We start from the raw sequence: 11,700 nt of genomic DNA, 5'->3' as shown, positions 1-11,700 counted from the left end.
CAAGCCCAGATTTCCTACAAACTTTTTTTACCCACTTTCTACCCACCATGAATTGGAGCCATACATCTTTATTATGAAAAGTGAGTAGGGAATCCCGAGTGAAAGAAGTCACCGACGTATAGAGGGATAGCGAGCCAATGAGAGACCTGGGATCAACTGACGGTGGCTAAATTGGTAATTTCTGTTTCTGGTTGTAGAGGAAACTTGGGAGTTGGGATCAAACCCCTGGAGTTAGAGGGGAAGGAAGACGAAGTTTGAATTCTATTACAAGACAATGCAAACTGCGCGCGCCATGGAAAGCTCCATTTGCTTCAATCCTTATGTGATATACATTATGAGATGGAGGGCAAGTAATGGTACTTAAAAAAAAAAATCTGTGTATGAATACAGTAATGATGGAGTTATATGCCCGACCAACAAACGTGAGCAAATGAATTTTGTGAACCGCCTCGGTTGGGAAGTCATATTTTAAGCAAATTGTTGAACTAAGTGATTTATTGCTTTGCTATATTCAACGGTGTAATAAATTGATAATGAATCCAACTTTAGCGACATGTCATAGACCTAGTCTCTTTTAGCATCTCATGCGGCACTTATCTTTAATCTGTTGCTCCATAAGTTAGTTTTTTTTTGTTTAGAGTATATTTCTGACTCTTAGGACTAAGTAGTTGGTCAATTCACTCCTCACACTAAGGCATATATTTGGGCAATAAGCACATAAAGTATACAAGGAAAGAGAGATTGAGAATTCAAAAAAGTTTATTGTATTGCTCAAGAGATGAATACAACACTTGAATGCTTAGTAAATGCAAATGAAGGAGGGAGTTTCCTTTTATAAACATTTTTACCTCCTTACATGATTTCTCTAAAGCATAAATGTTCTACACTTATCTTAGTTCCCTTACGTACATGTATGTACAAGAAAGATCTAGAATAGTGTACAAGTACCTAGTGTTCAAGAATCCTCATGAGTTTTCTAAAATGCTTTTGGAATATCTTTAAACCCTCTTAAAGTGTTTTGGAGCTTTAGGAAACTTCTTGGACATTCTTGAAATCTCTTCCTTCAGCCCTTTTCACTGTAGGGTCAGGTCACATTAGCTTCAACATTGGCACCTAATGACATACAACTATTAAGGTGCTCATAACTTGCTTAAAAATTTGTTCACTAAAAGAGAAAGCAATAAGTTTATCATTTTAATCATTTCTACTATTATCAAATGGTCCCTGCATTTGTTTCTGATGTAAATACATTTTTGCACTCATGGAATTAATGGTAATGATTCAATGAGAGTAGGGATGCCAATGGACTGGTTTTGGGTTGGACTCCGTCCAAATCAAAATCCATTTGGACAAATTGGATGGACCAATAAGACATTAAATTTGGATGGACTGGACGGACCAATATGTCATATTGGATTGGACCTGGTCTGTCCACAATGAATTTATATTGGATTGAGTCAATATGCTGGCCATTGATATAAAATAAGAACATAGGTGTCAATGTACTAGGTTTGAGTTGAAACCAATATAAACTAACATGAATTTGAACAGATTGGACAGTCTTTGGACTGATCCAAAATGGTCTAAAATATTCATTGGACTGGATTGGACCAGGTCCGTTTGTAATGGACTCACAATGGACTGGACTGAATTGGACCAAATCCAATCCAATTGACACCCCTAGATGAGAGTGTAAAATGTGGACTGTCCATTGTGTCCATTTACACTATTTGTTTGGTTCCCATCCACATAACAAGAGGTTGCAAATATTTGCTGTTTGATTAACACACTTCCTACGACTGCAATGTTGGATTCACCCAGGACGTAGATTGCTTGGCCCAACTGAGCTTCTCTCCATGCCTGCTTTTGTCCATAGACGAGGTCGCTCCAAGGTTGTGATTCTACCCAATGATCTTGATCAGATTCCGGCATCATTAATGATTCAAGCCCGATAGATCATCAAGCAAGGGCAATGAAACCCTGGATTACTGATTGACCAAGAATAAATCAAAACCCCAATAATTTGAAATCCTAAGACCTCTAGAGAAAATTAAATTTAGATTTTCTCTCTCACTTCTCGCTCTTTCTAATCTATACTATTAATAAAAGAGTGAATAGTCTCATTTTCTGGACTTTTCATTAGATATTTTTATCCCTTATCTAAGGAACATACAATAGATATTAAAAAGGGCATATATGTTTTTTACTCTTACTTCAAAAACTGCCCACTTATAATTGTTAAAAAGCTGTCCACTTATAACAACTAATAAATTGTTCACTTATAATAGTTAAAAAACTGTCAATGAATTATATATAGTTTTGTCCTGGAGATACTATCATGTGCAAATGCATGTACATATTTACTAATTCCTTAAAATGGTTGAATGAAAAAAAAAACCACATTAGGGGAGAGGGGAGAAGAAAATCACAAAAGCAAGTCAGGGCCAAGATAATCAATGCTGTCTCTCATTCCACTTCCACTTCGGTAACTCCAACAACGGAGGAAGGCAGACAAAATGGTTGTTGTATCACCTCTGGTGAGAAGCAGAAAAACAAGAGAAAAGAGTTTTACATTGGTGTTAACATTACATGACTGTTGAAATAAAAAAAAAAATTATATATATATATATATATATGTATATATTAAGAAGAGTTTTACATCTATTTATGATGTATAAATACACCACTAGAAAACATAAGGAAGACAGTGGGAAAAAATCTATGATGCAGAAAAAGATATGGAAAAAGTTTTAATCAATCAAAACCCACTCATGAATTTTAATACATAATACTATATTCAATGTCACATTTATGATTCTGATTTATTGGTCAGTTATTTTTTTGGATATCATATCTTTTCCATATGAATCAACAAAGCGGAATGCAAATTACACTGACCCGGTGTTTACATTGCAAACAAACGTGACCTATGTCTCGTACAAGAAAAAGTTGTTGAATGTAACATGTATGTTAAACAGTTGAAGCATAGATATTGACATTCAACATAGCATTGACACGCCAAATATGTATGCCTTGTGGGTAGGAATTCAACTATTGTTTAGTTTTGGCTCGTCTGTCGCCATTCAATATTTGTGTTTTATTGGAATAAAGCAACTACTTTTTACTAGTTTAGTTTCAATAACATCCTCCATATCATGTCAGAGTATTTTAACAACTAATCAAGTGGTCGATCCGTTTCTTCCCTTGGATTGTGGTTTCATGGTTAAAAATTTTGGGTCAAACGGGTTATCTCTCTCTCTCTCTCCGTAGTTTGCATGTAGCATATGAATGTTATATTTAGTTTTAATTTGCATTTCTATTTTAGTTTTAATTTTTTGTTTATAAGTTAAAAATTAAATATTTAGATCCGAAGTCAAAGGGGCTTTTAATTTTTTTTTGGACAAAAAATAATGCAGAAAAGTATTGACAGGCCCAATGCAGATTTTTGAATTCTACTATAGAGTTATAAACATTCAAAATGTCAAAAACCCCTACTCTATGCATCAATGCTGGCCCGTGAATTGGCATCAATTCTGAGCTGACACCCACCCCAACTGTACTTTGGGCCTAAAAATTCTGACCCTGGGTTGAACTGTCATTCTCCCAAAATAATGGGCCAAGCTTGATGCATTAAACCACATAGATTGCAAAAATTTACACGTTATAAAGAAAGATAACCCCAATATGATCATGGAATGCAAAGTTATGGCCCTTGTTTAAGGATACTAGTACATATAATTTTATCTCACCTTATTTCATGTTATGTCTTATTGAGCCATTCAGTTTGCATTATTAACTTAAGGGAAAATTCCCAATTAGTAACCTATACTTTGGATTTAGTGTCATTTTGGTTTTTGAACTTAAAAAATGCGATAATTCAGTAGTCAAACTTTTAAAACATGTCAATCCAATGTCTACCTTTAACTAACTCTTAATTAATTGCTAAATAGCATTTGAAAAAGACACAAATACCTTTCAGGTTTCATCTAATTTTCTTTATAAATCATCCAAACATTGATAAAAATTAACAATTCCAAATCTTTGCCTTTTCTATTAAAAAAAGTTGGGGTCATCAGAATGCCTACTGAAATATGACCCCAACTTCTTTAGATAGAAAAAGTAATGATTTGAGATTGTTAATTTTTTTGTTAACGTTTGGGTGGTTTATAAAAAAAATTAGATGACACTCAAAAGGCATTTGTGTCTTTTTCAAATGCCACTTAACAATTAATTAACAATAGATACTAAATTGACATATTTTAAAGTTTTGAATACTAAATTAATCGCATTTTAAAATTTAGAGACCAAAATAAATGGTACTAATGGGAAAATTTTCTATTGGAGATATTGCCCCGAATTCTCTAACATTAGGTATTTCGTTTTCGTAGTAATAAGCATCAAGCCGAGGTGACAACCCTTCAAACCTAAATCTCGAGCAATATTCCAATTCTAACATTAAATAGCGTTGTATGTGGGAAGCTGAACAAAAAAATCCATGTCATCCAAGCAGCCAGATTACACTTCTCAGCCAAGATCTCCAGCAAATTTTCAATTATATCCTTGTGTCAAATTTTGACAGAAATACATATAAATTTAATTTGCAAGTTGCAACCCGTGACATGAAGAACAGCCGGAGTAATGAATGGGTCATGGTCGATCGGTCTGACCGGCTGGGGTTGACGGTGGATTGAAAACTTTGGCCTGATAGGCGACAGCCCTGTGCGTACGGACCGGACCTCTTTGGCGGGTTTTAATTCACTTCATAAAGCCCCCAAAATTCCGTTTCCCGCCTTCAAACTCCTAAACCCAATATTGATTCTATTTCCCTCCCTTGAGAGTTGAGTCCCGACATCTATCACACACATATTATAAGGAAAAATTTCGATTAATATTCCTGTACTTTAGGTTTAGGTTTAGTGCCACTATAGTTCCCAATGTTTAAGATGCGAACAATTGTTAAATGTCGATCTATTACCTACTGTTAATTAATTAATTAATTGTTAAATAACATTTGGAAAAAGATACAAATATCTTTTGAATATCATCTAAATTTGCCAAGGATGGAGAAGCGAGTGCTTCAAAATCCTCTTCTACAAAAAAGGGGAAGAAAGCTGCGAAAGAAGTTTTAGTGAGCCGTTTATACGGGAAACCAGTTCCGCTAGAAGAAGCGCGGGAACGGTGGCCAGAGAGATACGACAATAAGGTTCGACTAAGAATTCTATTTTATCTGTCTGTATTTCCAGTTTCTTATTGCCATTTTCCTTAAAAACTTCCTCTTCTGCTCATATTTGTCTGTATCTCCTCTGAATTTCGCGGTTTCTTATCGTGACTTTTTCTTGATACGAAGCTTTTATTGTTTTATTTTATTTTATTTTTCAGAAAACAGAGAAGAAGAACGGTCGGTCTGGAAGCTCTAAAAAGTAATTCTATATTGTGTTTTTTTACTCGATACTCGGTAACCAGCTATATTTGGTATTTTTTTCATCTCTTACTTGTTTTCAATATATGATTTGGTTATTCAGAGACGACAGTGATGAGGAGGTACTACTTGCCCGCTGCCGTTACACACAAGCAGAGGTCGACGGCTGCATTTTCAATCTGAATGATTATGCTTATGTTAAAGTGAGGTTTTGTTTCTTGTACCTTTTCATTTGCGAAGATATAGACAATGCCGAGGCTTATTTAATGTGTGAGGGATTCAAAACACAGGCAAATTTGATGAATACAACAGAAAAAATTCCGGTGTTTGGGCCTGAAATTCATGGCATTATATGTTTAGCGAGGAAAAATGATACGCACTAATCTTTCAATTTATTTAATACTGTGTTTTCAGGGGGAACCCGGGAAACCTAATTACATAGGGAAGATAGTTGAACTGTTTGAGACCACCGATGGAGAGCCATATTTTACGGCTCAGTGGTTTTTCAAAGCTGAAGACACGGCATTATATCTGCTCTGTTGCGTCAGTGACAATCCCGTGATCTCTTGGATGATTTTAGGTCATTGGAGATGGCCAGTCTGCATAAAGGGGGGTGGTTTATGGGTTAGAGGTTTAAATTTTTCATCATTTTTGAACTTTACCAATCGTTTTTCAAATGTCTCACACTTTATAAAGCTGTTAAATAACTTACTTTTAATCATATTAAAATTGTATTTTTTTTTGTTATTAATCAATTTTTAAAAATTTCTTTAAATTTTATAATATATTCATGATTATATATTATAAATACATGGTTAAAAGTTAAAACTACCTTTTCAATACTCCATGTTTTTTCATGCTCCGAGCCATACTGGTTATGTTACCCCACGCTTATATGGGAAATGTAAAACCAGAACCGTGAAAACAACCGATAGAGCTTTGACGATACTAATTGGTTTGTTGGTTCAATGACAGATTGATCGGCAATTCAGCTGTTATCAAAACCCAGCAAAAGAAAGGAGTTGGTAAAAGTAAGCAATTATGCATTATTATTGTTTCAAGTAAGTAGTGATCGACAGAAAAAACGTGCAAGATCAATTACCGTCGCAGAATATGAATTCCAAACAAACAAACATCTCCTCCTCCACAGAAGAGAAAACATTCAAAGGACAAACAAAACATTTTTAACATGTATATTAACAGACTCAGACTGAACAGAGAACTCACGTTAATGCAATGATAGAGAGACAGATGGATTTAGTGGCGGGGGGTGATATGATTTCATGAGGCTTGCGTTATCTTTGATGCCTCGAGGTCAGCAGCTTTCTTGAGAAAGCTATTGTCATCGTCTTCGATAACCATCTGAATGGGTGAGTCGCCAAGGCCATCGGCGATGGCGAGCATGATCTTCTTCATCTCGGACCTGAATTCATCGCGATCGATGGTTCCATTGCGGTCGCAATCAAACTTCTCAAAGATGGCATCATAGAGCTGGGTGAGATCGTCGGGCTGGGTGGCCACATCGGATCCGTAATGGGTCTCGATGAGTCGGAAGGATTCGAAAGCCTTACGCAGCTCTGACCTGCAGAGGACACCATCGCCGTTGAGGTCTAAGGAGGTGAACCGCTCATCCACGCTCTTATTGAATATGTCCTCCTCGTTCACGAAGGATCGAACAGTGGGTCCATCTATTATCACAATTCCCATCCTTCTCTCTTGTTTTCAAGTTTTAGCACCGAAAGCCCACGGCACCCAGTTGGTTTTACTCTTGTGCCGGAGCGTTTGATTGTTTTTATTATTGGGTGATGCTTTATCTTTGGAAAATTGAAATTCGACATTCGAGCAGAAATGTCTGTCTTTTAGTGTATGGCCGTGTTGGGAGGGGGGGGGGGGTGTATTTTAGTCCAATGGAATTCGTGTCGTGGCTTTGTAATTGCAGATTTGCAGGTGTAGCACGAACTTAGTGATTAGTTGCGGTGAGATAGGAAGGGGGGTGTTGGGAAATGGCAATATTGACAGGCTCAACGTTGAAAAGTAGTAGAGTACATTGCCATTAGCATTGATGAAAATCATGAAAGAAAATAGGCGGAGGATTTGGGGCCATTAATTAATTGTCTTCGATTTGTGGTTTCCACTTTTGTGATAAGGAATACACAAGGGGCTGATGAGTGGTGGGCACCCTATTCCAATTTTTAATCCCCTAACTAGGGGGTGTTAGTATTTAAAAATTCAATTTTGAATTTGATATCTGATATAATCGAATTGAATTAAGATAATTTGAATATTTAATTGGTTGAATTCGGATATCCTATTCTCACCGAATAATTAATTGGATTCGAATTTGAATATGACTTGATTTGATTCAATAAATATTTGAATTTGACCGATTATTTAATTCTTATATATGATATATAAAATATTTTATATAATAATTAGGTTATATAAATAATTTATATACTTTATATCAATAAAATATTTATGTTATATATTTATTAATTATTTAAAATAATTAATAAATCAAATTTGAATTGAATTGAATATTTGAATATTTAATTGGATTTAAATTTGAACATTAATTTTCAATATCCATCTGATATCAAATCGAATTCGGATATTGGATTTTCTAATCAGATTCAAATTCGGATATTGCCTGATCCGATTCTAATTCGATCTGTTTACACCCCTACCCTTAAGAATGGTATAGGCAATATTGGGTTGTCAGCTTTGTAGATATATTACCAGAATATTGTCTTTGTGTTTCTTTTTAGAAGTCGAGGATATTGTCTAGTGGAGAGATAAATAGATTATGGTCTATGGGTGTTAAAATAATAATAAATAACAATAACTCAGCGCCTTTGCCCTTTCGAACTATGTTTATAGGAATTATGTTTCTAAATTTGTATTGAAAGTTTCAAGTGAAAAATACACTTTCTCTTTTTTGCCTTTTTGGCTTGAAAGTTTGTTGGTGGTTTGGGTCTCTACCTTTCTTTTGATTTGATTTGATTTTTGTTAGGTCAGAGGAACTAGAATTTTCATTCGGTGAGGGGAAGTGATTTGGTTTAGTTATGGTCATGTATACTTGTGTTATATTTAATGATTTATATAATTTTTTTGGTGAGGGGAGAATAATTTTAGGTAGATTGCCAAACTGTTTTACATAATTTTTTCTTGCATTTAACTTATTTACTAGAGAATAAAAAATAGTGTACCGAAAGGGTATTTTTATTGAAACTCTTGTTCTTCTTGTTTTTTATTTGGTAATTTAATAGGGAATGTGTTGTCTGGATCCACATGTGAGTATATGGAATTAAGAGTCTTATATTGAAAAAAAAAACAAGGGACTTATATATAAGGATTGTCTATATAAATCCCATCCATGTATTCAATCTCCCCCGTCTTTAACAACTCCTCTCATTACATAATTAGGGGGTAGAGCGAGGAATTTTTTATGAAGGGGCCAATTAGGGTGGGGGGGGGGGGGTGACAATGTGGGGGGTTTTGGGCCATAGGGGGGCCATGGCTCCCTTAGGTCCCCTAGCTGGCTCCGCCCCTATACACAATAGTGGTATCAAAATTGAAAATTGGGATGCACGTCTTAATGTATGGAGTGAAGAGTCCCACATTGGACAAAGAAAACAAATGCAAGGACCAATTGAGTAGTGACTCGATTGGCATGCAGACTAGATAGTCCTAGAAGTGAAGTGGTTTCGAGCTCCACTATCAGTTCCCACCACCACACCTTTAAGAAGAGTTATTAGATTTTTGTTAAAAAAGTGTTGTACTATGCCAAGGCAATTTCTCGTATCACACAATAGTGTTATCAAAATCTTATATGTGGTATCAACCTTTAACCTTAAAGGTTGTGCCAAACTCTTGTGTATAAGTCTTATGTGTGTGTTTAACATCTTTGATTTTAGCAATTTCTCTCATCACATAACAGTGGTATCGAACTTTTATGTGTGGTATTAAAGGTTGTGCTTAACTCTTGTGTGCAAGTCTTACGTATATGTTTGAATTCATCAATTTTGATAATTTCTTTTATTACACAATAATGTATCAAATTTTTAAAGTGTGATATCAACCTTTAACCTTAAAGGTTGTGCCAAACTTTTGTATCAAACTTTAACCTTAAATGTTGTGTCAAACTCATGTGTGTAGGTCCTACGTGTGTGTTTGAATTCCTTGGTTTTGACAATATCTTATGGCTTAGCAGTGGCGTCAAAGCTAAAGGCTAGGATGTATATAGGTGTTGACAAATGCACTTGATGGCTCCCATGGCTTTGTTGACTTTCTCTAGTTATGTATTAAGAAAGAGTGGTTGATCTCTTATGATGGTTTCACCTATGAGAATGTGATTCCATAGTTGTTTCCTCTATGGTTGTATGAGCAAAGGGCTCTTAGTTGGTGCATGTCAAACTTAATGATATGATACCAATTATCATTTGAAGGTAGAATATTCAATATAAAAAAGATGTGATGGAGAGATTGTTGGGATGCATATTTAACTCAATGATAGTATATTCAATATAAAAAAGATATGAATGTATGGGTGAATAGTCTTGTATTGAAAAAATAAAAGAAATACAAAAGACTTATATATAAAGATTGACCATTAACTCAATGACTAAAATTTTTAGGCTAAAGGTGATATTTAACTCTTGTGTGTAAATCTTATGCATGTATTTGAGCTCTTTAATTTTAGTGACTCCTTTCATTGCACAATACATGCTACATTAGTTATCCAGGCTTTAAAAAATTGTAATGACCCAACTCTATTAATGAGAGTATTGACGACTCTTATAGTGGATTTTTTTGCTAAGTTAAAATGGATATTTTGAGCCTTGCCTCTGTATCCTTTTTTTCTTTGTTCTCTAATTTCTTTTGAAATTTGGAAAGTCATACAAATTTTTAAGTTAATTATACATACAACTACCATATACTTTACGAGGTGGGGGTGTAACACTTAACCCCTTGAACCTTGTATGCCCCACCAAATAAAGTTCTAGATTTTAACACTTTGCCCCAATCTACTTACACTGTTAAACTATAAAAATAAAATTATCAAATTCTCATTTCTATTGGTTGATTATAATAAATACCAAAACGATGAAAATAACCATTTTAAAGCACAAATTATTTTGAAGGCGTTCTCAAGATGAACTTTGTTGCAATAATATTGAGAGAAACATATAAATGATTTTTAGAAAAGCTAGATTAAAAGGGAAAACTGGTATCATAAAAGAATATAAAGGTAATTTGATATTTAAGAAGTGTTTTGAGAAATAATCCATCAAGATGATGGATGGAATGCTAATGGTAGGGTAAAGTGCTTGAATCCAAAAGTTTAGGGGGATCTTTATCACAAAACAAAGTTCAAGGAACTAAGTATCATTAGCCCCAAGTGCAGAGTGACTGGTTATAATCAACCATTTTTTTGATAGTAAGGCTACGTTTGTTTGGGGTGGAAAATCGAATTGGGGTAAACTTTACACCCCGGTTCGATTTTATTGGCATTTGATAAACGTGTAATTTTACATTGAAAATTACATTTTGAATTTTATTTACATCGATAATTGATGTAATAAATACATCAAAATTATCGATGTAAAAAATAACCTTTCGCTCTCTTCTTCTTCTTCCCCCCTTTTTTTTTCTCTTTCCGTCACCGTCTCTGCAACCAGTTGCACTAACAAATCTGAACCCCTGTGGCCTAGAAGTTGTGTGCTTTGTCATTCATGGTGGATATCGTGTTTTAGGGCTTGTTACGTGGTTTTTTTACTTTCAAGGGTTTGGTTTGGTGGCGAGGTGAGACATAACAAAGAGGTCAAGAGAACGTGCCCGATATGAAATGATAGGCTGTTTGGATTTTGTTATGCTTTTTTTGGGTCGTCCAACCAAGTCAAGATCGTCCAACCGAGTCAAGTAGTTGCAGCAGCCCCTCCGATTTTGTTTGATCTGTCTCTCTTTCTCTCTTCTCCTCCTTTTTCTTCTTCTTCTTCCCCTGTTTCCCTCTTCCTTTGTAGATCGTCTTCTCCTCTTCTGCACCGTCTCACCCAATTTACACCTTGACAACCAAACAAGGTAGGTGTAAATTTTCAAAATCAATTGATTTTAATTTCCAGCAATCACTAAATTAGTTCATTTTTTTCTGTGGTATAAAATTTCAATTTACACCTCAAACAAATACAACCTAAATAAAAAAAATGAGGAAAAAGGAAAGAGAAAAAAAATAAAGGTGATAAAAAATCACTCACCAAAAAAAGAAAAACCCATCAGAAACC

General features: G+C 34.8%; 1 protein-coding gene and 1 long non-coding RNA gene across 3 annotated transcripts; one reads left to right on the top strand and one right to left on the bottom strand.

The window, feature by feature from the left end:
• The first annotated feature begins 4,896 nt into the window (after positions 1-4,896).
• LOC148844617 (uncharacterized) lies at positions 4,897-5,767 on the top strand. 2 transcript variants are annotated; one of them, XR_016102283.1, is made up of 3 exons: positions 4,897-5,229; positions 5,380-5,420; positions 5,523-5,767. It is a non-coding gene; the product is annotated as an uncharacterized LOC148844617 (long non-coding RNA). The 2 variants fall into 2 exon arrangements; XR_016102282.1 differs by having other exon boundaries at positions 5,057-5,203.
• Positions 5,768-6,184: 417 nt separating this feature from the next.
• Positions 6,185-7,215, bottom strand: LOC148844616 (uncharacterized). The gene is made up of 2 exons (XM_088955101.1): positions 6,647-7,215; positions 6,185-6,411 (listed from the first exon to the last, which is right to left on the bottom strand). Exon 1 carries the CDS (start codon positions 7,124-7,126, stop codon positions 6,701-6,703), a length of 426 nt encoding a protein of 141 aa, XP_088811227.1. The 5' UTR covers positions 7,127-7,215; the 3' UTR covers positions 6,185-6,411; positions 6,647-6,700.
• Positions 7,216-11,700: the final 4,485 nt, after the last annotated feature.

This window comes from Nelumbo lutea, chromosome 7 (genome assembly GCF_056320005.1).
Source record: "Nelumbo lutea isolate HS-2025 chromosome 7, American lotus-T2T, whole genome shotgun sequence".
In the NCBI taxonomy this organism is placed as follows: domain Eukaryota; kingdom Viridiplantae; phylum Streptophyta; class Magnoliopsida; order Proteales; family Nelumbonaceae; genus Nelumbo; species Nelumbo lutea.
The sequence above is the reverse complement of the archived record's forward strand: the minus strand, read 5'-3'. Positions and strand labels throughout refer to the sequence as shown.

Coding starts and splice junctions, on each gene's coding strand:
- LOC148844616 (XM_088955101.1), bottom strand. CDS start 7,126: ATGGGAATTGTGATAATAGATGGACCCACTGTTCGATCCTTCGTGAAC.